Source organism: Oncorhynchus masou, chromosome 24 (assembly GCF_036934945.1).
Source record: "Oncorhynchus masou masou isolate Uvic2021 chromosome 24, UVic_Omas_1.1, whole genome shotgun sequence".
NCBI classification, from domain to species: Eukaryota; Metazoa; Chordata; class Actinopteri; order Salmoniformes; family Salmonidae; genus Oncorhynchus; species Oncorhynchus masou.
This window is the reverse complement of record NC_088235.1, coordinates 53,307,776-53,334,035: the sequence shown is the minus strand read 5'-3', so window position 1 is coordinate 53,334,035 and position 26,260 is coordinate 53,307,776. Positions and strand designations below refer to the sequence as shown.

The window sequence follows — 26,260 nt, the reverse complement described above, 5'->3', positions numbered from 1 at the left end:
GTTGTCAGCACTGACACTGCTTGGGTGTGGGCATCCCCACCGGCTAGGGTACAAGATCCCCACCAGCTAGGTACAAGATCATTTACAAGATCAAGATCATTAAGGTTCTCATTAGCAGCTTTGAGAATATCCTTGTATATTATGCTCTCAAATCAGGGGGCTCTGGTTTTGCAGGACCAACACTGCCAGGCAGGCTCAGAATCTTGAGGGGGTGGTGCTGCTCTAGAAGGTCTCTGACCGCATTTTGGCTGCATACAGGCAGCTTACAGCAGGCCCATAAAACAGATAGGGACTTATCTTTGGTGTCTGGGTCATTCATGTGAGTGTCTAGGGTACAGGGTTGTGGACCGTTCCATCAAGATCGGAACATAAATAAGTAAATTAGATTTTTTTTAGGTACACTTCAACTATGACAGACAAAACGAGAAAACAATCCAGAAAATCACATTGTATGATTTTTTATTTATTTATTTGGAAATTATGTTTCAAAATAAGTATTTGGTCAATAACAAAAGTTTATCTTAATACTTATGTTATAAACCCTTTGTTGGCAATGACAGAGGTCAAACATTGTCTGTAAGTCTTCACAAGGTTTTCACACACTGTTGCTGATATTTTGGCCCATTCCTCCATACAGATCTCCTCTAGAGCAGTGATGTTTTGGGGTTGTTGCTGGGCAACACGGACTTTCAACTCCCTCCAAAGATTTTCTATGGGGTTGAGATCTGGAGACCGGCTAGGCCACTCCAGGACCTTGAAATGCTTCTTATGAAGCCACTCCGTCGTTGCCCGGGCGGTGTGTTTGGGATCATTGTCATGCTGAAAGACCCAGCCACATTCTCCCAATCTTCTTCTGGATCGTCCAAATGCTCTATAGCACACTTCAGACGGGCCTGGACATGTACTGGCTTAAGCAGGGGGACACGTCTGGCACTGCAGGTTTTGGGTCCCTGGCGGCGTAGTGTGTTACTGATGGTAGGCTTTGTTACTTTGGTCCCAGCTCTCTGCAGGTCATTCACTAGGTCCCCCCGTGTGGTTCTGGGATTTTTGCTCACCGTTCTTGTGATAATTTTGACCCCACGGGGTAAGATCTTGCGTGGAGCTCCAGATCAAGGGAGATTATCAGTGGTCTTGTATGTCTTCCATTTCCTAATAATTGCTCCCACAGTTGATTTCTTCAAACCAAGCTGCTTACCTATTGCACATTCAGTCTTCCCAGCCTGGTGCAGGTCTACAATTTTGTTTCTGGTGTCCTTTGACAGCTCTTTGGTCTTGGCCATAGTGGAGTTTGGAGTGTGACTGTTTGAGGTTGTGGACAGGTGTCTTTTATACTGATAACAAGTTAAAACAGGTGCCATTAATACAGGTAATGAGTGGAGGACAGAGGAGCCTCTTAAAGAAGAAGTTATGGGTCTGTGAGAGCCAGAAATCTTGCTTGTTTGTAGGTGACCAAATACTTATTTTCCACCATCATTTGCAAATAAATTCAGAATAAACATACAATGTGATTTTCTGGATATTTTTTCTCATTTTGTCTCACAACCCCTGCTCACAGATATACATTGGTTCTGTGATATGCAACCGTTTCCTTTCTCTCTCACTTAATGCCACTTTTTCCCAAACACCAAAAAAAACACACCACACCTTCCATCACCATACATCCACACATACCCACATTCTTTCTGCTGTGTTTTAATCTCCACTATGTTGAATTAGTACTTTTTGTTCCAATTAGTTATATTTGAAGAATGCTTTTCTTTCTATTTTTTCTATTATTAAAATCCCTACCGTCGCTAGTATTGTGTGTTCCATTATTCGCCTCCTCTATGAGAACTTTGTAATTTTTAGAATAGGCATGCAGTAGTCTTCTTGTCTCTGAACATTTGGTTATCAATATACAGTTTATCGACTATGAGAACTACGCATTTCCCTTTCAATCTATTTTCCTATAAGATTGTATACAGAACTTTGCGCCGTTCTGTCATTTCCTTCAGCAACTGATCATTCATGTCGATTTTTGTGCCAAGAAGTCTGTTACCCAGTCTTTTAACCATTATTTTATCTTTAAAGAAAGCAAATTTGGCAATGATTGGGCATTCATACCTCTGCCCTCTCTGTCTGAAATGTTGTACACGTTCGAGTTGGATTTGGTCAATAGCTTCACATGAGATCTGAAGCGCTGTAAGGAGGAACTCTCTAACTCCACATTCATAAACTTCACCTTCTTCATCTGGGATATTGGAGAAAGTACCAGATTTTCTCTCATGGATCTAGTCTATGTCAAGTAAGGCTTCTCTCAAAACAATGTTCTCCTTTTGTAATTCATTAACACCAGTTTCAATCTTATTGACTGTCCCTTTTGGCTTGTTTGTATCTTTCCCCAATGTCGCAACTTTTTCATCACTCACCTCGAGGCTTGCCTTCAACTCTTTTATATCCTTAAGTGACTAGTTCAAGTATGCCCAGTTTGTCATTTATTGATTTTAACTTCTTGAAACTCCCCATCCCGGATCCGGGATTGTGACTAAAGCCTCAGGCTCATTAGCATAACGCAACGTTAATGATTTCTGAAAATCGCAAATAAAATTAAAATAATGCGTTTGCTCTCAAGCTTAGCCTTTTCTTAACAACACTGTCATCTCAGATTTTCAAAATATGCTTTTGAACCATAGAAATTGACTAATTTGTGTAAGAGTATGCAAAGCTAGCATAGCATTTTGTGTAGCATGTAGCACGCAACATTTTCACAAAAGCCAGATAACCAAATAAATAAAATCATTAACTTTGAAGAGCTTCGGATGTTTTCAATGAGGAGACTCTCAGTTACATAGCAAATGTGCAGTTTTTCAAAAAAATATTATTTGTGTAGGACAAATCACTCCGTTTTGTTCACGTTTGGCTATGAAAAAACCCTGTATACAGCTATAGCCTGAAGCTCATTAGCATAATGTAACGTTAACGATTTCTGAAAATTGCAAATAAAATGAAAATAATGCATCTGCTCTCAAGCTTAGCCTTTTCTTAACAACACTGTCATCTCAGATTTTCAAAATATGCTTTTGAACCATAGAAATGGACTAATTTGTGTAAGAGTATGCAAAGCTAGCAATGCATTTTGAATAACATGTAGCACGCAACATTTTCACAAAAACCAGATAACCAAATAAATAAAATCATTTACCTTTGAAGAGCTTCTGATGTTTTCAATGAGGAGACTCTCAGTTACACACCAAATGCGCAGTGTTTCCTGAAAGCTTCTGTGTGTAGGAGAAATCGTTCCGTTTTCTACATTGCGCCTGGTTACTGAAACGAACCGAAAATGCAGTCACCTACAACGTAAAACTTTTTCCGGATTAACTACATAATATCAACCGAAACATGGCAAACGTTGTTTGGAATCAGTCCTCAAGGTGTTTTTTCACATATCTCTTCATTGACATGCAGTTCGTGGAAGCTTGCTTTACTCTGTGTATTGTTTGGAAAAATACTGGCAGGTGACTTTTGCGCACCAATTTCGGCGCAGGACACCGGGCGGACACGTGGTAAATGTGGTCTCTTATGGTCAATCTTCCAATGATCTGCCTACAAATACGTCACAATGCTGCAGACACCTTGGGGAAACGACAGAAAGGGCAGACTCATTCCTCTTGCGTTCACAGCCATATAAGGAGATCATGACAAACAGAGCCTCAAAAATCCTTGTCATTTCCTGGATGCCATGTCATCTTGGTTTTTCCTGAAGCTCACGTTAAAGGGCACGCACAGAGAAGATATTTGTATTTCTGGACACGTCAGAGTGTTTTCTTTCGAACAGTAGCAATTATATGCATAGTCGAGCATCTTTTTGTGACAAAATATCTTGTTTAAAACGGGAACGTTTTTCATCCAAAAATGAAATTGCGCCCCTAGAGTTCAAAGAGGTTAACAGATTGGTTTTGACCTTTACCATTCCCGGTGGTGAAAATATTAAATTGTCTGTGTCTGTAGAAGAGTCTTGTTTCCGTTTTGAGATTGGTTCCCTTGTTTTAATGTCCGTCATGTTTGGTTGTTGCTTGTTTTCATATAATTTGTCAATAAATTTGTCTCGTCTTATAATTTGTTTTGTGTTGTTATTGATTGAAGATTATTACCCACCAGTTTGTGAAGTGCTAATATTTAGTCTAATTTATCGATATTGAATATTACGTTTTTATCTTGAGGAAATCTACACTGTTGCGTTCAGTCCGCTAGTCTGAATATGTCTGAATATGAATATTAAATTCTCTGACAACAACTCTGGTGGACAATCCTACAGTCAGCATGCCAATTGAATGCTCCATCAAAACTTCAGACATCTGTGGCATTGTGTTGTGTGGCCAAACTACACATTTTAGAGTGGCCTTTTATTGTCCCCAACACATGGTGTACCCGTTGAATGATCTTGCTCTTTAATCAGCTTCTTGATGTGTCACACCTGTCAGGTGGATACATACAAAAAGGGCTGTAAACAAATGTGTGGCCAAAATTAAAAGGTTTTTGTGCTTATTGGAACATTTCTGTGATGTTTTATTTCAGCTAAAAACATATAAAAACAAAATAAAACATAATATAAAAAAAGTATAATACCACTTTGACTTTGTGATATTTTGTGTATGCCAGTAACAAAACATCTTAATTTAATACATTTTAAATTCAGGCTGTAAAACAACTAAATAAGAGAAAAAGTCAAGGGGTGTGAATACTTTCTGAAGGTACTGTACTTGAGCTTTTGTCCTCAAAAGTGAGTACACCTCAGCAATTTATAACTATTTTTTTTACCAGAGGTGAGTTCCAGACCTTTCTAAAACTATGCAAAATTACCAGTTATTGTTTATGGCCATCTCAAATGATGGTTATATCTATTTAGGTGTAAATCTCAATTTAATCCAATGTTGATCCTGTCAGAGAGTGCTTCCAATATCTCCTCATATTGTTTGTTTTCTTGTTGGTTGCAGGTGAGTTCCAAGTGAATAACCGGACAGGTGTGATCTCCACGGCTAAGCTTCTGGATTATGAGACTGTTACCAGCTACGTGCTCAGGGTCCAGGCTGACTCCATGGCCGTGGTCAAGGCCCAACTGCGGGTTCCCTCCAAAAGTAAGGCAGGGATATTGAGCTAGACATCGGGGGCTGGGATGCTACATCAGTGAAACACCTTTCTGGCTAGATACTGTGGTTGATATTTGTATCATGGTCCTAAGAGGAGGTGTCACATCAGAGAAACACACTTCACCTCACTTATCTCTGCAATTATTGTAATACAGACCAGGGCACCTTGCCGTCTAATTTGTATTTTTATTAAAACCTTATTGAGTTCAAATAAACAAAACAGAACAGGGCATAATTGTCAGAGTCCAATTAAAATCACTACACATGCAGACACACACATGCACACATGCACACACGCACACACGCACACACACACACACACACACACACACACACACACACACACACACACACACACACACACACACACACACACACACACACACACACACACACACACACACACACACACACGCACACGCACACGCACACGCACACACACACACACACACACACGTTTAATAAAGCAAAGTCAATTATTAGAATAAATTTAACCCATAAGAGTCTAAACCCTGTCTAAGCCTGGGGAGAGGTTCTACTTAGCTATACTGAATAGTTTTAAGAAGGTCATACTAAGGATCATTTTGCTATTTTATTTAGAATTATAAGATCCCTTGAAGTAAAAAAATAGATATTTTTAAAATGTGTTGATGAAAAATGTTATTTGTTGTTAGTGCTTTTGAATAACAGATTCACTACATGCAACAACAGATAGTTTGTTCTGAAGTGTCTGACCTATATCTGAGATATATAAGAAAGACCAGGAAACCTAAAGTATATATATATATATATATATATATTTAACCCCTTTTTTTGGTCCATTTTTTCAACTGGTACCAGGGGACCTTCAGATGAGTCTTGTGAGGCCAGTGGGCTTCCTAGAGCAAACTGATATAAATGTTTGTGCGAAGGTTGGCTGTGCCGACTTCAGACGAATCCTAAGACCCTTGTGGGGGTTGTACAGCAAAACGGAGAACACTGTTGTGTTTGAGAGATCTCGTCTTTCCATAAAGGGGTCAAACCATTCGGACGCTACAGATGGTTTTGTGAGAACACCGAGTTTTCAGGATGTCTCATGGTCTGACAAACGCCGCTCTGTCACTTTTCACCCCAGATGTGGAAGTGCTACATAGGTTGATGCAGTTGATTGAGATTGAGATGCATCTACTGCAAAACTAACATATTTTTATGGTGATTTATTATTATGTTAATTATATACATTTCCGTGGGGGTGCGGACATCGACCTTCGGGGGTTAACACATCTCGCCCAGCCCCACCACTCTTTTCCTTAAATTAAAATGCACTCTACACACACTCAAGAGCGCTTTCTGCCATGGTTTTCTTTATGTAAATGTGTGTGTGTGTGCTGCATTTCTTTCTGTGTGGTTGTATTGCTCTACGCTTGCAATTATCTGTTTGTGAGGGTTTGCCTTTACTGAAAAGTTACCAATTTCTCAGAAGACCACAACAGTTGAGAAAAAGGTGAGAAAGCGAGAGCAAAAAAGAAAAAGGTAGAAACTGTGCAGTGTGCAGACCTCGCTCCTCTCCCTCCTGGCTATCCCTTTGGCTCTCACACAGTGGTGTTTGTACCTGTGATTTGATATACTGTGTTTTTGTTTGTCCTATTCCCCCTGCTCATTCTTAGCGCTATGCCACATGGCTATACAATTTTGTGCACTAATTTTTGACACATTTTCTTTGACAGTGCATATTTTTTCATAAGTGAAGGGTTGTGCTTAGTTTGTTCACACTGTATTTGTACTGTATATGAATAACTGTGACAAATAGATATGGAGCAGTGGAGGTTCCTCAGAGAAGGAAAGGGAGGACTATCCTCCTCAGTGAGTTTCATCAAAAAAATATAGTGAAACATTTAAAGTTACCCTTTTGAGAGAAAACTATACTAAATATATGAATTATCACCAAATAATTTATTAAAATATACTGTTTTGCAGTATGAAGGTCTACAGTAGCCTCAACAGCACTCTGTAGGGTAGTACCATGATTTCAATACAAAACCTAGGAGACTCATTGTTCTCACCCCATTCCATAGACTCATTAGACCCATTCCAAATAAAGTTTTTTTTTCTTGGTCACAAAGAGAAAAAGTGAGAGGAGGAGAGCGCATAGATGTGAAAAGGAATACAAAATGGCTGCTATGAATGTGGACTGTGTTAACGCGTGACATGGGGTGTATTCATTCCACCAATTCTGTTGAAAAACATTTCTTAAACAAAAGCAAATGGAAAGAAACGGGTATAAACATACCTCAATTTAACCAATAGAAACTCTCATTTGCAACTTTTGGACAAATGATTACACCCTTGATCAGCTAGATGCAGGCAAGAGTGTGCAAGGCTGTATTGAATGTGTCGCTGTCTGTCCATGTGTCACTGTCTCCTCAACATTTTCTCTTGACCTGTGTGTACCTACGTTGTAATTCATAGGCTAGGTTGTAGCAATCTCATGAGCATCATGTCGTAGCCTAAACCTATCAATTTTACTTTGAACTGGGTGAATGTAACATGAGTGACAGTCATCCAATATGCTGTAATAGAAATAAGGCCATGCTCATGAAAAAAAATATTGTTCACCCTCGTCTTAAACGGCACTGACTGCCACTAGTATGGAGTGTGTTCACCCTTACAACAAGCTCTTTTCCTTGATGACAACCAGGCATATGAATGGAAATAGCAAAAGGAGCACATATTTTATTATTTTTATGAACTGGAACCTGTGTGTTGGACTTTTATTTTGCAATAGAACTCCCCTTTCCAATCAACACTTATTCTTCTAAACTATGGTATGTACTGTAAAGGATTGAAAATAAAAGTTGTGTGCACTTGCTGCCCTGTTTGTCTGGATAAAATGACATGCTTAATGACAAAAAGTGTGACTGTGTCCATCCTCTAACTCTGCAGCCAACACAGCCAAGGTATATATCGAGGTGCATGATGAGAACGACCACCCGCCTGTCTTCACCAGAAAGTTCTACATCGGTGGTGTGGCTGAAGACGCCAACACCTTCTCCTCTGTGCTGAAGATAAAAGTGAGAAAAGCCTTCTGCCCCCCCCCCCCACATGCACATACATACACATAAACATACACATGTTGAGAAAGCCGGTCAAAAATATTGATTTGAGAGCTTGTGTCACGCACGCACACGCACGCACAGTACTAATTCCATCCCCATCCTCCCGGCCGGTTCCGTTCTGTTTGGTCATGGGAGCACAATTGATCCGATCGAGTCTATGAGCCAACAAGGTGAAAAGTCTGTCAATGTACCCTTGAGCAAGGCACTTAACCCTCATTTTCTCCAGGGGCACCATACTTATATGGCTGACCTATAAAAAAACAATTGTCACCTATATGGTGTATGGGACAATAAAACATCTATATATACTACCGTAAGTTTGGGGTCACTTAGATTTTTCCTTGTTTTCCATGAAAACATACATTAAGTGAGTTTCAAAATCAATAAGAAATACAGTCAAGACTTTTACAAGGTTATAAGTATGATTTTTAATTGAAATAATAATTGTGTCCTTCAAACGTTGCTTTCATCAAAGAATCCTCCATTTGCAGCAATTATAGCCTTGCAGACCTTTGGCATTCTAGTGGTCACTTTCTTGAGGTAATCTGAAGGGATTTCACCCCATGCTTCCTGAAGCACCTCCTACAAGTTGGATTGGCTTGATGGGAAGCCACAACAGCTCAATAGGGTTGAGATCCGGTCATTGTGCTGGCCACTCCATTATAGACAGAATACCAGCTGACTGCTTCTTCCCTAAATAGTTCTTGCCTAGTTTGGAGCTGTGCTTTGGGTCATTGTCCTGTTGTAGGAGGAAATTGGCTCCAATTAAACAAAATTGGCTCCAATTAAGGGAAATTTGCTCCCTTTTACCCTGTACAAATCTCCCACTTTGCCACCACCAAAGCACACCCAGACCATCACATTGCCTCCACCATGTTTGACAGAGGGCATCAAGCACTCCTCCAGCATCTTTTCATTTTTTCTGCATGTCATGTTCAAATCAAAAATCACATTTATTTGTGGAGCAGTTGCCATACCAGGCAGTGATACAGCCCGACAGGATGCTCTCGATTGTGCATCTGTAAAAGTTTGTGAGTGCTTTTGGTGACAAGCTGAATTTCTTCAGCCTCCTGAGGTTGAAGGCTGCTGCGCCTTCTTCACAACTCTGTCTGTGTGGGTGGCCAGGGCGGGGTCGAGACCCAGGGTCTCGAGCTTGAAGACGAGTTTGGAGGGTACTATGGTGTTAAATGCTGAGCTGTAGTCGATGAACAGCATTCTCACATAGGTATTCCTCTTGTCCAGATGGGTTAGGGCAGTGTGCAGTGTGGTTGTGATTGCGTCGTCTGTGGACCTATTGGGGCGGTAAGCAAATTGGAGTGGGTCTAGGGTGTCAGGTAGCGTGGAGGTGATATGGCCCTTGAATAATCTCTCAAAGCACTTCGTGATGACCGAAGTGAGTGCTACGGGGCAGTAGTCATTTAGCTTAGTTACCTTAGCTTTCTTGGGAACAGGAACAATGGTGGCCCTCTTGAAGCATGTGGGGACAGCAGACTGGGATAAAGATTGATTGAATATGTCCATAAACACATCAGCCAGCTGGTCTACGCATGCTCTGAGGACGCAGCTGGGGATGCCGTCTGGGCCTGCAGCCTTGCGAGGGTTAACACATTTAAATATTTTACTCATGTCGGCTGCAGTGAAGGAGAGTCCGCAGGTTTTGGTAGCCGGCCGTGTCAGTGGCACTGTATTGTCCTCAAAGCGAGCAAAGACGTTATTTAGTCTGACTGGGAGCAGTACATCCTGGTCTGCGACGGGGATGGTTTTCTTGTGTCTGATCCATTGAATTGCAACTCTGCTTTGTCTCTATATTGATGCTAAGCTTGTTTGATTGCCTTGCGGAGGGAATAGCTACACTGTTTGTATTCGGTAATGTTTCCGGTCACCTTGCCCTGGTTAAAAGAGGTGGTTCGCGCTTTCAGTTTCACGCGAATGCTGCCATCAATCCACGATTTCCGGTTTGGGAATGTTTTAATAGTTGCTGTGGGTACGACATCACCGATGCACTTTCTAATGAACTCGCTCAGCGTATTTGTCAATGTTGTTGTTGGACGCAATGCAGAACATATCCCAATCCACGTGATCGAAGCAGTCTTAAAGCATGGAATCAGATTGGTCAGACCAGCTTTGAACAGACCTGAGCGCGGGAGCTTCCTGTTTTAGTTTCTGTCTGTAGGCTGGAAGCATCAAAATGGAGTCGTGGTCAGCTTTTCCGAAAGGAGGGCGGGGGAGGCCCTTATATACGTCGCGGAAGTTAGAATAACAATGATCCAGGGTATTACCAGCCCTGGTTTCACAATCGATATGCTGATAGAATTTAGGGATTCTTGTTATCAGATTAGCCTTGTTAAAATCCCCAGCTACAATGAATGCAGCCTCAGGATATGTGGTTTCCAGTTTGCATAGAGTCAAATAAAGAATGTTCTCGTTTGTGACCGAACACCTCAAACTTTGTTATGTACTTGAGTGAAGACCCAAAAGCGGTTTTAACAGAAAACAGAGTTCTTTATTGAAAAAACAGGAATGGCATAAATCCTCTTCCAACGTTGTCAATGGAACAAAAAGAACGTTAGTATAATGCAGGATGCACCTGCCAGGCAGACTCCGACAGGATAGGACAAGGTGGAAGCAAACGAGACGACAGCTTGCTTCTGGCATGAAAAACACAAACAAGAATCAGACCCTGAAAGTAGCAGGAACAGAGAGAGAAATAGAGACCTAATCAGAGGGGGAAGAGAGAACAGGTGAGAAAGAGTGAATGAGCTAGTTAGGGGAGATGTAGAACAGCTGAAGAATGAGAGACAGAGAAGGTAACCTAAAAAGACCAGCAGAGAGAGACAGAGTGAAGAGAAAGGACAGGAACAGACATAACAAGACATGACAGTACCCCCCACTCACCGAGCGCCTCCTGGCGCACTCGAGGAGGAAACCTGGCGGCAACGGAGGAAATCATCGATCAGCGAACGGTCCAGCACGTCCCGAGAGGGAACCCAACTCCTCTCCTCAGGACCGTACCCCTCCCAATCCACTAGGTACTGATGACCACGGCCCCGAGGGCGCATGTCCAAAATCTTACGAACCCTGTAGATGGGTGCGCCCTCGACAAGGATGGGGGGAGGGACGAGCGGGGCGCGAAGAACGGGCTTAACACAGGAGACATGGAAGACCGGGTGAACGCGACGAAGATAGCGTGGGAGAAGAAGTCGCACTGCGACAGGATTAATGACCTGAGAAATACGGAACGGACCAATGAACCGCGGGGCCAACTTGTGAGAAGCTGTCTTAAGGGGAAGGTTCTGAGTGGAGAGCCATACTCTCTGACCGCAACAATATCTAGGACTCTTGGTCCTACGCTTATTAGCGGCCCTCACAGTCTGCGCCCTATTACGGCAAAGTGCCGACCTGACCCCCTTCCAGGTGCGCTCGCAACACTGGACAAAAGCCTGAGCGGAGGGGACGCAGGACTCGGCGAGCTGAGATGAGAACAGCGGAGGCTGGTACCCGAGGCTACTCTGAAAAGGAGATAGACCGGTAGCAGACGAAGGAAGCGAGTTGTGGGCGTACTCTGCCCAGGGGAGCTGTTCTGACCAAGACGCAGGGTTACGAAAAGAAAGACTGCGTAAAATGCGACCAACAGTCTGATTGGCCCGTTCGGCTTGACCGTTAGACTGGGGATGAAAGCCGGACGAGAGACTGACGGAAGCCCCAATCAAACGGCAAAACTCCCTCCAAAATTGAGACGTGAACTGCGGGCCTCTGTCGGAAACGACGTCAGACGGAAGGCCATGAATTCGGAAAACATTCTCGATAATGATCTGAGCCGTCTCCTTAGCAGAAGGGAGCTTAGCGAGAGGAATGAAATGAGCCGCCTTAGAGAATCTATCGACAACCGTAAGAATAACTGTCTTCCCCGCTGATGAAGGCAGTCCGGTGATAAAATCTAAAGCGATGTGAGACCACGGTCGAGAGGGAATGGGAAGCGGTCTGAGACGGCCGGCAGGAGGAGAGTTCCCAGATTTAGTCTGCGCGCAGACCGAACAAGCGGCGACAAATCGACGCGCGTCACGTTCCTGAGTGGGCCACCAGAAACGCTGGCGAATGGAAGCGAGCGTACCCCGAACGCCGGGGTGGCCGGCTAACTTGGCAGAGTGGGCCCACTGAAGAACGGCCGGACGAGTAGGAACGGGAACGAACAGAAGGTTCCTAGGACAAGCTCGCGGCGACGGAGTGTGAGCGAGTGCTTGCTTTACCTGCCTCTCAATTCCCCAGACAGTCAACCCGACAACACGCCCCCCAGGGAGAATCCCCTCGGGGTCGGTGGAGACCTCAGAAGAACTGAAGAGACGAGATAAAGCATCAGGCTTGGTGTTTTTTGAGCCCGGACGATAAGAAATAACAAACTCGAAACGAGCGAAAAACAGAAACCAACGAGCCTGACGCGCATTAAGTCGTTTGGCTGAACGGATGTACTCAAGGTTCCTATGGTCAGTCCAAACGACAAAAGGAACGGTCGCCCCCTCCAACCACTGTCGCCATTCGCCTAGGGCTAAGCGGATGGCGAGCAGTTCGCGATTACCAACATCATAGTTACGTTCTGACGGCGATAAGCGATGAGAGAAAAACGCGCAAGGATGGACCTTGCCGTCAGAGAGAGAGCGCTGAGAAAGAATGGCTCCCACGCCCACCTCTGACGCGTCAACCTCAACAACAAACTGTCTAGAGATGTCAGGTGTAACAAGAATAGGTGCGGATGTAAAACGATTCTTAAGAAGATCAAAAGCTCCCTGGGCGGAAACGGACCACTTAAAGCACGTCTTAACAGAAGTAAGGGCTGTGAGGGGAGCTGCCACCTGACCGAAATTACGGATGAAACGACGATAGAAATTAGCGAAGCCCAGAAAGCGCTGCAGCTCGACGCGTGACTTAGGAACGGGCCAATCAATGACAGCCTGGACCTTAGCGGGATCCATCTTAATGCCCTCAGCGGAAATAACGGAACCGAGAAAAGGAACAGAGGCGGCATGAAAAGTGCACTTCTCAGCCTTCACATAAAGACAGTTCTCCAAAAGGCGCTGGAGGACGCGTCGCACGTGCTGAACATGAATCGGGAGAGACGGTGAAAAAATCAGGATATCGTCCATGTAAACGAAAACAAAAATGTTCAGCATGTCTCTCAGGACGTCGTTAACTAGTGCCTGAAAGACAGCTGGAGCGTTAACGAGGCCGAAAGGAAGAACCCGGTATTCAAAGTGCCCTAACGGAGTGTTAAACGCCGTCTTCCACTCGTCCCCCTCCCTGATGCGCACGAGATGGTAGGCGTTACGAAGGTCCAATTTGGTGAAAAACCTGGCTCCCTGCAGGATCTCGAAGGCTGAAGACATAAGAGGAAGCGGATAACGATTCTTAACTGTTATGTCATTCAGCCCTCGATAATCCACGCATGGGCGCAGGGACCCGTCCTTCTTCTGAACAAAAAAAACCCCGCTCCGGCGGGAGAGGAGGAGGAGACTATGGTACCAGCGTCGAGCGAAACAGACAAATAATCCTCGAGAGCCTTACGTTCGGGAGCCGACAGAGAGTATAATCTACCCCGGGGGGAGTAGTTCCCGGAAGGAGATCAATACTACAGTCATACGACCGGTGTGGAGGGAGAGAAGTGGCCTTGGAATGACTGAACACCGTGCGCAGATCGTGATACTCCTCCGGCACCCCTGTCAAATCGCCAGGCTCCTCCTGTGAAGAAGGGACAGAGGAAACAGGAGGGATAGCAGACATTAAACAGGTCACATGACAAGAAACATTCCAGGATAGGATAGTATTACTAGACCAATTAATAGAAGGGTTATGGCGCACTAGCCAGGGATGACCCAAAACAACAGGTGTAAAAGGTGAACGAAAAATTAAAAAAGAAATGGTTTCGCTATGATTACCAGAGACAGTGAGGGTTAAAGGCAGCGTCTCACGCTGAATCTTGGGGAGAGAACTACCATCTAAAGCGAACAAGGCCGTGGGCTCCCTAACTGTCTGAGAGGAATGTCATGTTCCCGAGCCCAGGTCTCGTCCATAAAACAGCCCTCCGCCCCAGAGTCTATCAAGGCACTGCAGGAAGCAGATGAACCGGGCCAGCGGAGATGAACCGGAAAGGTAGTGCGTGATCCAGAAGGAGAGGCCTGAGTAGTTGCGCTCACCAGTAGCCCTCCTCTTACTGATGAGCTCTGGCTTTTACTGGACATGAGGTGACAAAATGACCAGCGGAGCCGCAGTAGAGACAGAGGCGATTGGTGATTCTCCGTTCCTTCTCCTTGGCCGAGATGCGGATACCCCCAGCTGCATAGGCTCAGCATCCGAGCCGGCGGAGGAGGGTGGCAGTGATGCGGCAGGTGGCAGTGATGTGGAGAGGGGAGCAACGGAGAACGCGAACTCCTTTCCACGTGCTCGGCGACGAAGATCAAACCGTCGCTCTATGCGAATAGCGAGAGCTATTAAGGAGTCCAGACTGGAAGGAACCTCCCGGGAGAGGATCTCATCCTTAACCTCGACGAGGAGACCCTCCAGAAAACGAGCGAGCAAAGCCGGCTCGTTCCAGTCACTAGAGGCAGCGAGAGTGCGAAACTCAATAGAATAATCCGTTATGGATCGATTCCCCTGACATAGGGAAGACAGGGCCCTGGAAGCCTCCTCCCCAAAAACAGAACGGTCAAAAACCCGTATCATCTCCTCCTTAAAGTCCTGATACTGGTTAATACACTCAGCCCTCGCCTCCCAGATTGCCGTGCCCCACTCACGCGCCCGTCCGGTAAGGAGAGAAATGACGTAGGCGATGCGGGCTGCGCTCCTGGAGTAAGTGTTGGGCTGGAGAGAGAACACCACGTCACACTGAGTGAGGAATGAGCGGCACTCAGTGGGCTCCCCAGAGTAACACGGCGGGTTGTTGATCCTGGGCTCCGGAGACTCGGAAACCCTGGAAGTGGGCGGTGGATCGAGGTGGAGTTGGTGAACCCGTCTTGTGAGGTCGGAGACTTGGACGGCCAGGGTCTCAACGGCATGTCGAGCAGCAGACAATTCCTCCTCGTGTCTGCCTAGCATCGCTCCCTGGATCTCGACGGCAGAGTGAAAAGGGTCCGGAGCCGCTGGGTCCATTCTTGGTCTGATTCTTCTGTTATGTACTTGAGTGAAGACCCAAAAGCGGTTTTAACAGAAAACAGAGTTCTTTAATGAAAAAACAGGAATGGCATAAATCCTCTTCCAACGTTGTCAATGGAACAAAAAGAACGTTAGTATAATGCAGGATGCACCTGCCAGGCAGACTCCGACAGGATAGGACAAGGTGGAAGCAAACGAGACGACAGCTTGCTTCTGGCATGAAAAACACAAACAAGAATCAGACCCTGAAAGTAGCAGGAACAGAGAGAGAAATAGAGACCTAATCAGAGGGGGAAGAGAGAACAGGTGAGAAAGAGTGAATGAGCTAGTTAGGGGAGATGTAGAACAGCTGAAGAATGAGAGACAGAGAAGGTAACCTAAAAAGACCAGCAGAGAGAGACAGAGTGAAGAGAAAGGACAGGAACAGACATAACAAGACATGACAAACTTAGATTTGTCTGTCCACAACACTTTTTTCCAATCTTCCTCTGTCCAGTGTCTGTGTTCTTTTTCCCATCTTAATCTTTTCTTTTTATTGGCCAGTCTGAGATATGGCTTTTTCTTTGCAACTCTGCCTAGAAGGCCAGCATCCCGGAGTCGCCTCTTCACTGTTGACGTTGAGACTGGTATTTTTTGCTGGTACTATTTAATGAAGCTGCCAGTCGGGAACTTGTGAGGAGTCTGTTTCTCAAACTAGACACTCTAATGTACTTGTCCTCTTGCTCAGTTGTGCACCAGGACCTCCCACTACTCTTTCTATTCTGGTTAGAGCCAGTTTGCATTGTTCTGTAAAGGGAGAAATACACAGCGTTGTACTAGATCTTCAGTTTCTTGGCAATGTCTTGCATTGAATAGCCTTCATTTCTCCGAACAAGAATAGACTGATGAGTTTCATAAGAAAGTCAATTGTTTCTGGCCATTTTGAGCCTGTCATCGAACCCACAAATGCTGAGGCTCCAGATGCTCAACTAGTCTAAAGAAGGCCAGTTTTATTGCTTCTTTAATCAGTACAACAGTTTTCAGCTGTGCTAACATAATTGCAAAGGGTTTTCTAATGATCAATTAGCCTTTTTAAAATGAGAAACTTGGATTAGCTAATGCAACGTGCCACTGGAATATAGGAGTGATGGTTGCTGATAATGTGCCTCTGTACACCTATGTAGATATTCAATTAAAAATCAGACTTTTCCAACTGCAATAGCCATTTACAACATTAACAATGCCTACACTGTATTTCTGATCAATTTGATGTTAAACAAGGACATTTTTAAGTGACCCCAAACTTTTGAACGGAAGTGTGTATATATATATATATATGTATATTTATTTATTTATTTATTACAGTTTCATATCATCATCGTCTTCTTCCCTCGCTCCATTCCTTTATTCACTGGTGGAATCTAATATAATGATGAATTGACATATAATCCCAGTTCACCCATTAAACGGTGGCCAAAAATCTGGCAGGTTGACGTTTATTGTCATGAATCTTACCCTGGATACAGAACTGAGCGATTTACGATCGATGGGCCAGCTGCAAAGTCAAAATTGGCTATATTTATGAAAACAAACCAAAACAAATGTGCTTTTTGGTCTGAATTTAAGGTTAAGGTTAGGTTTAAAATCTGATTGTATGACTTTGTGGCTATGCTAGCTAGTGACCGCTCTGCAGAGTTGCCTCCATAACAAGATTAATGAGAAAAACGCTAACTTGCCATCAAGAACGTTACCAAATTCATAATTTAGCTCCATCAAAATGAATAAGGTATACTCTTCTACCACATATAAAATGTAATTTGGATATGTGTAAACATTTACTGTAGGCCTATTTCAATATTGAGGCAATATTAGGCCTAATATATATGTTGTAATATTACATTTACAGCAATACAATATGACTCATGGAATCTGACATTATGTTGTATGACAAAACTGCACATTTTAAAGCGACCTTTTATTGTCCCCAGCATAAGGTGCACCTGTATAATGATCATTCTGTTTAGTCAGCTTCTTAATTCCACACCTTTCAAGTGGATGCATTATCTTGGAAAATGAGAAATGCTCACTAGCATGGATGTATACCAAATTGTTTACAACATTTGAGAGACAAGCTTTTTTTGGTGGGGGGGTCTTTTATTACCAACACTTTACATGTTGCGTTTATGTTTTTGTTCAGTGTAGAATTTGATATTAGTCCTGTTTTGATGCGCTGCTTGTTTGATGCTTTAACAGAGGGCATAGCGGGATTTCTACTAAGACCGCATGAGGGTCACGGTCCTTGAAAGCAGCAGTTCAAGCCTTTAACCTCTCATGGGTAGGAGGCAGTATTTTACAAATACAAATTCAATGGTGAAACCATTGAGGACAGGGAAGAATGAACACCTGCTATCTACTCCCCAGCAATAACAACTATGATTTGTTCTCTTTGAATAAATATATTTTTCACCCCCTGATTTGCTTTGGGGTCTGTGTTATTGAAGAAAAACATCAACTGCTAACAAGGGTTAGGGTAAGGATTACGTTTAGGGTTAGGATAAGGGTTAAGGTTAAGGGCAAAATCATGATAAATTAAGAGATGGAAATAGCATGTGTCATCCATTTTGTCTGCAGACAGGGATCTGCATATAATGACTATACGCTCATGTCTCCTTCCTAACGATGGGGGTTGTTGTCCAAAATGCGGGAAGGCAGGCGACACGCTTAGGTCCAAAATAAGTCCATAGAAACGGATTGTGACTATTTTGGACAGATGTTGACGAGAGTGATACCTCTTGCTTCACCTCTTTCTCTCTGCTGCAGAGGAGAATGTGAGAGGTGAAAGTTCTTCTGGCACGAAGTAAGCATACGCCAATTAAAACACCTGGTTCTCTGAGCAATCTTTAGAATTATTAGGCCATTTAAACAACTTAATCAGCGTTCCAGCCGTGTATCTGCTCATGTGCTAGCACCAGACCAGCAAGCATCCCTCTTTAGCGTGAGTGAACTAAATTCGGAACAATTGAATATATGTGTCATAGAAGTCATTTTCCCATACAAACTTTATATGTCCAAACTCAGAATCATATACGCTTCCCAAAAATGACACGGTTGCTGTGGTAAAACATTTATTTTGATTGGTGATTTTCAGGTCGGCTGATTTCAGATGTGTTCATGTAAACAAGATTATAAGGGAAATTGTTATTCTTGCAAAGCGTGTAAATGTTTTAATCAAACTATCATATTAATCTGACTATCCACAATAATCGCTTTATTGTAAAACATGTAACCACACTCTAAGATTGGGCAGCCCTGTCATTAAAATGCTATCTTTCCATCCATCCTCCCTCGATTCTCCCTCATTCAATCCCTCCATCCTCCCATGCCCAGGAACAGTAGCTAATGGGGATCCATAATAAATACAAATACAAATGTAAAAAATAAATACAAATACAAATACAAAAAAAAGGCATTGCACCTATTAATCAATGTCATTGCAAACAGGCACTCTGAGAATTGGTGCCAGTGCAAACTACATACTGTGTACTAATCGTGAAAACGTATGCAGTAAGTAACAAATATGACCATACTAGGCTCATCCATACTGAGAAAGCGCCATCTTGAGCAATCACGCTTGTTCACCGCCATTCGTTCATTTTGGTAGAACATGTACCCTATTCTGATTATCAGCTGTTGTTAAACAAAAGTGAGTCTTGAAAGACGCTACTGAAAAGTAGGAGAATTCTTCTTGATGAATGAGTAAGAGAGCTCAAGTTCCCCCTCTCCTGGCCAAATTAGATCAATGCAATCTCGTCCTTCAGGGAACAATGACAATAGTACATTTTGGTCAATGAGCAAAAGTTCTTATCCAGAGCGACATGCTTAGATGATGGTAATTTGATTTGTAAGTTGCCTCAATACTTTATTCTATGCCCTCCATTTGTGTGTATTCAATGTGCATATTTGTGGCGACAAGGAAAGCATTCTGCAACCACAAGTGAAGCACACTCATCATTACTGCCATTGTTAAAGTGATAGTTCACCCAAATTACAAAATTACATTCCAGTTGCCTTACCCTGTAAGCAGTGTACCGTGTGTGTGTGTTTGTGTGTATATGTTGTTGTGGTTGTGGGTTTTCTTGTGTGTTTGTGTGTGTGGTCATGGGTTTTCTTTTACTTAGGCCACTGATGCAGATACAGGGAACTACAGTGCCAATGCGTACCGGCTGATCATCCCGCCCACGGCAGACGGTCGAGACTGCTTTGTGATCGAGCAGTACACGGGTATCATCAAGACAGCCATTCTGTACCGCAACATGCGCAGGTCCTTCTTCAAGTTTGAGGTCATTGCTACCGACAACTACGGCGAGGGTCTGAGCAGCAGCGCAGATGTGGTGGTGAATGTCTACTGTCCTCAAACAACCCATATCCCTCCATGGTCCATATCTCTCTCACACACACACACATATATGTAAACCTTCATTTCCTCAAGTGTTTCTCATTGGGCAAGTGAAATGAGACTCCAAAGTCTGGCAGTTTGTAGTTTGTCATCTGTTAACTGTGATCTTAACAGATGCCAAGCCCCACACCCCACACCCCACACCCAAACAACCTGATGGGTTTATTAGTGTCAGACAGTTTTCCTTTGAGCTGATGTATTCATTAGGAAGCTACATGATGATGAAACATGATTTATTTTCTATCTAGACTGTGTCTAGCTATCAATATATTACATTATGAAGAGCAGTAACAGCACACAAGATGCGTAATGTGTACGCCAGTGAACCCCTCCGCTTCCCGCTGATGATGCAGTTCAACTATGTATGGAAAGCGTTTTCTGCTCATTGTAATTGGTGTGTTTGTGTGTGCATGTGTGTGTGTCTTTTTACTTAGACAATATATTTCCATTTGCTTCCAGTTATTGGAGCCAGTGTTGCTCCTAATGTGTAGGGCAAACAAGTCTGTAATGACACAGAAGGAGTGTTTGGGACGAGTGACAGCGAAATGTACTTAATTATTAACCATGTTGACCATTTTCAAGAGAAAATGTAATTTCATGGAGGCCGTGTGTGAGATTTGACCTCAGAGCCAGTGCACTTACTGCGCCGGGCAAATATTAGGTGCCATTAGATTTGCCACATGGCACCAATACAAGCAGGCAATTAAGTGTCTTGTTTTGGCCACCAGCAGCATGTCAAGCATGAATGTACAACATTTACATATCCTCTCTCTCTCACAAACACTTTTTTTTTCTCACTGCTGCTCTCTCTCTTTCTCTTTCTTTTTCTTTCTTTCTCTTTCTCCCTCTTTCTCCCTCTCTCTCTCTCTCTCTTTCTCACTGTTTCTCTCTCAGGTGTCTGTGGTCAACCAACTGGATATGCAGGTGGTGGTGTCCAATGTCCCGCCCACCGTTGTGGAGGAGAATAAAGAGCAGCTTATTGCGTAATGTACCAGTCAATCACTTTCTTTCAGCGTTATTGTCACATTGAACAAGCTTGGTTAAATTGAAAACATATTAGGGTTCTAAAAGCCCCTGAACACTCAAAAGAAACAGGAGAGTGGAGTAAGAGGAATAGCATAGTGGGATTGCATACACCCCCCCCCCCCCGATGAATAAGGGGCCTTGGTTCAAGGTGTCACGATGCAACTTGCAGACTCTGTAGTAGTCTCCAACTGTGTTTCGAGACTTTATGTCCTAGCACTTCAGAGGTTCTAGCATTTTGTAATAATCCCTGTGTTGCACAACTTACAGTAGGTTCTCAATGGCTTCGCTGTATGTTTATTTTCTGTCTCCCTTTTAACCAATGATTGGGCAATTAAAACCACTGATTGTCCAGATAGACAGTCAAATACATGTTTTTTCAATCAGTTAATGACTGAAAAACAGTACAGTTTCTAGACAGAAAATCAAATAAGAAGGTATTCATTATTTTCAAATCTCACTTTAAATGACACTACCCCTCTAAGATTGCTGCTCTATGCTTTGACACCTACATCATGTGTTTAGTTAATCATTCTGATAACATCTGAGAGGCCTCCCATTTTCCTTGGTCCGAGTTGGAGACCACAACAATTACCTGGGTACTCTACTCATCAGGCTTGGCAATCGGGTTGGAGAAAGCAAACATTTAGAGGCTGTAATTTAAAGTGCCATTTGCCAAAAGCAAACAATTGTGAAATTGTGAAAAAAGTGAAATTCTTAAAACAATGGCCTTAAACAGATATGGTCACACATAAGTAAGTTGTTAAAAGATGTTTCAGCATTATAAAGTCAATGTCATAATTTGTGGGTGACAACACATGAAGGTGAAGTGAACCAAGGCAACCACTACTAACGTTTGATCAGCACATTGTAACACACAGCATGACAGAAGTTTATGAATGATTCAGAAAGCCTCCACGTCATGGTAAAGATGCATGCAGAAATATGACGGTAGTTATATCTAATGTTTAAGCGATACCTGCACTGTTAAACCTTTCCTGATGCCAGCTTTAATACAGTGATTTTGCTTTACAGCAGAGATACTGTAATACATTTTACAGTACTATTTTACTTACTGTAAAACATATTACAGTATCCCTCCTGTAAATGAACAGCAGGGATGATGTAATGATACAACACTAATTACTATCTGAGTTATTTTTTTTCTACGTCGCACTGGAAGATATTTAGAGCAGACTGAAATGGCTTGTTTCATCTTGAGCAACAGTGCCAGTCAAAAGTCAGTGATTTATTTAGAATTCAAGGCGCACTTAAACAGCATGGCTACCGCATCATTCTGCAGTGATAAGCCATCCCATCTGGTTTGCGCTTTGTGGGACTATCATTTATTTTTCAACAGGACAATGACCCAACACACCTCCAGGCTGTGTAAGGGCTATTTGACCAAGAAGGAGAGTGATGGTGCTGCATCAGATGACATGGCCTCCACAATCACCTGACATCAACACAATTGAGATGGTTTGGGATGAGTTGGACAGTAGAGTTAAGGAAAAGCAGCCAGAAAGTACTCAGCATATGTGGGAACTCCTTCAAGACGGTTGGAAAATAATTCCTCATGAAGCTGGTTGAGAGAATACCAAGAGTGTGCAAAGCTGTAATCAAGGCAAAGGGTGGCTACTTAAAAGAATCCCAAATATAAAATATATTTAGATGTGTTTGACACTTTTTTTGGTTACTGCATTATTCCATATGTGTTATTTCATAGTTTTGATGTCTTCATTACTATTCTACAATGTAGAAAATAGTAAAAAGAAAGAAAAGCCTTTGAATGAGTAGGTGTGCCCAAACTTTTGACTGGTACTGTAGCTAAGAAAACATGCCGTAATTCAATGTTGGGCAGCAATAAAGATACTTAACGTCAAGGTACCTAACCAGCAGCTTCTGAAAATATTCTTCCACTTCACAGCAGCCTCAAGAAGGTATTTCTTAAAATAGTCTGAGCTTCATGTGTCTCACCTGACAGCATGAGGTTGGCGCCTGAAACTGATCATTTGAATCTACAGTAAGCATAAGCTATTTCTTTAAATAAATACAATATGTTAGTGGAAGTTTTACAGGAGGCTTCCAATTCCAGGGATTAACAGTATTTTCAGCATTTTACCCATAGTGCAGTGCAATCTACAGCATAGATGCTGTAAAACAGATTTGCTGAATTTTCCTGTGCATTCTACAGTGTTTTACCATTGACATTTACAGAAAGTATTGGTGCTGAACTATACTCTATTTTAAATATGAACATTGGTTTTGTCTCCCAAACATCAGTATTATGGAGCGATACGTCCAAGACCAGATCCCAGGGGCCAAGGTGGTAGTGGAGTCCATCGGGCCGCAGCTGTGCGGAGACGGCTTTGACCAGAAGGACTACACCAAGTCAGACCTGATGGTGTATGCCATTGACCCACTGACCAACAGGGCCATATCACGCCAGGAGCTCTTTAAGTGAGGGAGCCAACACAATTAAATGAAAAGCTCTTAACCTTTGTCTCTCTCTCTCCTCTTCTCTCTTTTTCTCTTGCTACATACATTCTTTGTCTTATCCTGCCTTCTACCCTATGAATTAGTCAGTAGATGCATGTTGTCCCTTATTTGTTTCTCTCTATCGCTCTCCAAACATCCCCAGGCCCTTTCCTCCTATCCAAAGGCCCCTGTCCCCCAGCAGGGTGTGTTAATTCAGTCACTCACCAGAATGGTGGGGAGGGTGGAGAGAGGAAATTTTCATGTGAGAGAGAGAGAGAAAGGAAGAGAGAAAAGGGAGGTACTATTCCATCAATCCATCAGTGGCTGATACTAAGCCTCCCAGAGGCTCCAACATTCTGGAGAAATGCCATCTTAGCATTTGTCCCCCTGTATGAAGAGAGAGAGTGAGACACTCCTCAGCGCCCATGGTTGCCCTCTTACAAAGCAGGTGAAATGCTTTTTTACACTGTTGCGACACTTTTTCACAGCAGAACCATGTTGCTCCCATTTATCTCATAGTGTTAGGCCCTACTTCCCCTACAAGATAAGAAGGAGAACATGAGGAGTGGGGTGGCGAAAGAGAATTCTACTTTTTAATTCACATTACATCCTTTCCTTATCTTTCGTTGTGGCTGGCAATGTGACATTCAGAGCCGTCCAGAGTAGTGATGCTAGTTGGGCGGGCGGGTGCGGGCAGCAATCGGTTGAAGAGCATGCATTTAGTTTTGCTGGTGTTTAAGAGCAGTTGGAGGCCACGGAAGAAATGTTGTACAAAAAAAACCGCACGTTTTTTCTTTGTATTATCTTTTACCAGTTCTAATGTGTTATATTCTCCTACATTATTTTCACATTTGCACAAACTTCAAAGTATTTCCTTTCAAATGGTATCAATAATATGTATATGCTTGCTTAAGGTCCTGAGCTACAGGCAGTTTGATTTGGGTATCATGTTGACTATCATGTTTAATCTTGCATTCTAAACGCCTGTGTTTAAGATGAGAACACTTATTGGAAAATCTAAATGCCTAATGTTTACGTTTTAAACACTAACATTCAGGTTATAAACGTGTCACAAGTTTCATGGTTTTACAGTGTTGTGTGACTGACTGACTGTGTTTCATCCGACAGGTCTCTGGACGAGAAGCTGGTGGACATCAACAAGGAGTTCCAGCCCTACCTGGGTCAGAGAGGACACATCTTGGAGATCCGCACTCCCGACATCATGGCCAGAGTGAAAAAGCCTGCCCAGGCCGTGGGCTACACAGAGGGGGCGCTGCTTGCCCTCGCCATCATCATCATCCTCTGCTGCATCCCTGCCATCGTCATCGTCATGGTTACCTACAAACAGTGAGTGAACAACTGCTGTTGTCGTAGCTACACGCACCATGTGTGTGTATGGTAATGGTTGCCTTTCAAATATAGCACTGTAGTTTGGCCAGACTAAGGAAATGTGCATGGTGCCAGTTATTCAGCCGAGCACAGCTCTCCCTGTCTCTCTCTCTAACTAATTAGTGATGCTAAAAGCATACAACATCAATCTAATGTCTCGATCTAATGTTCCTGTTCACACACTTTGAAAGCAGATTAATTTACAATAGTTTGTGGCAAATTTCCACGGCCAATTGTGACCGTCACAGTGCGTCTTCACTCCTCCACTACCCCATCACAACCACCATCACACACATACAGATACACACACACAGATACACACACACAGCCACACCTCTATGTTGTTCTATGTGCTGTGTGAATCCACTGGGTGTGTTACATAAACACTTATGTCTGGGTAATGTTTATACTTAGCAGATGGGTCAGAGTGGTTACCCTGAGATGAACAAACACATACACACACTCACATTGCAGAAATAGATATGATGTTCTAGTTTGTGCAACGTTATGTGTGAGAGACTATTCTGATGCAAACATTGTCATTTCACTCCTCTGGGGTAATTGCATTTTGGTGTGAATAACTCATGCTGATAACAAACGAAAAATTAAAAAGCTTCTTGAGTTCCTGCAGACATACTGTAGCTTGGAGAGCCTGATGCATTGCATAATATTGTGAGCTAAGAAATAGAGCAGAATTTGTTACCAAGGCATACACATCACAGACAAACTGAATTGGTCCACTCACACAGACAGCATCGTGAAGAAGGCGCAGCAGCGCCTCTTCAACCTCAGGAGGCTGAAGACATTCGGCTTGTCACCAAAAGCACTCACAAACTTCTACAGATGCACAATCGAGAGCATCCTGGCGGGCTGTATCACCGCCTGGTACGGCAACTGCTCCGCCCTCAACCGTAAGGCTCTCCAGAGGGTAGTGAGGTCTGCACAACGCATCACCGGGGGCAAACTACCTGCCCTCCAGGACACCTACCTGCCCTCCAGGACACCTACACCACCCGATGTTACAGGAAGGCCATAAAGATCATCAAGGACATCAACCACCCGAGCCACTGCCTGCTTCTATCTCAAGGCCATCAGACTGTTAAACAGCCACCACTAACATTGAGTGGCTGCTGCCAACACACTGACTCAACTCCAGCCACTTTAATAATGGGAATTGATGGGAAATGATGTAAATATATCACTAGCCACTTTAAACAATGCTACCTTATATAATGTTACTTACCCTACATTATTCATCTCATATGCATACGTATATACTGTACTCTATATCATCGACTGCATCCTTATGTAATACATGTATCACTAGCCACTTTAACTATGCCACTTTGTTTACATACTCATCTCATATGTATATACTGTACTCGATACCATCTACTGTATCTTGCCTATGCTGCTCTGTATCATCACTCATTCATATATCCTTATGTACATATTCTTTATCCCCTTACACTGTGTATAAGACAGTAGTTTAGGAATTGTTAGTTAGATTACTTGTTGGTTATTACTGCATTGTCGGAACTAGAAGCACAAGCATTTCGCTACACTCGCATGAA

The 26,260-nt window shown here is 43.2% G+C and overlaps 1 protein-coding gene across 1 annotated transcript in view; it reads left to right on the top strand.

The window, feature by feature from the left end:
• Nucleotides 1-26,260, top strand: part of LOC135511400 (protocadherin-15-like) — a 268,288-nt gene that overhangs the window by 217,624 nt on the left and 24,404 nt on the right. The window contains exons 25-30 of the mRNA XM_064932924.1: nt 4,974-5,114; nt 8,049-8,176; nt 19,519-19,734; nt 20,691-20,779; nt 23,103-23,279; nt 24,426-24,644. Coding sequence (XP_064788996.1) covers nt 4,974-5,114; nt 8,049-8,176; nt 19,519-19,734; nt 20,691-20,779; nt 23,103-23,279; nt 24,426-24,644 — 970 coding nt within the window. The remainder of the gene's footprint in view (nt 1-4,973; nt 5,115-8,048; nt 8,177-19,518; nt 19,735-20,690; nt 20,780-23,102; nt 23,280-24,425; nt 24,645-26,260) is intronic.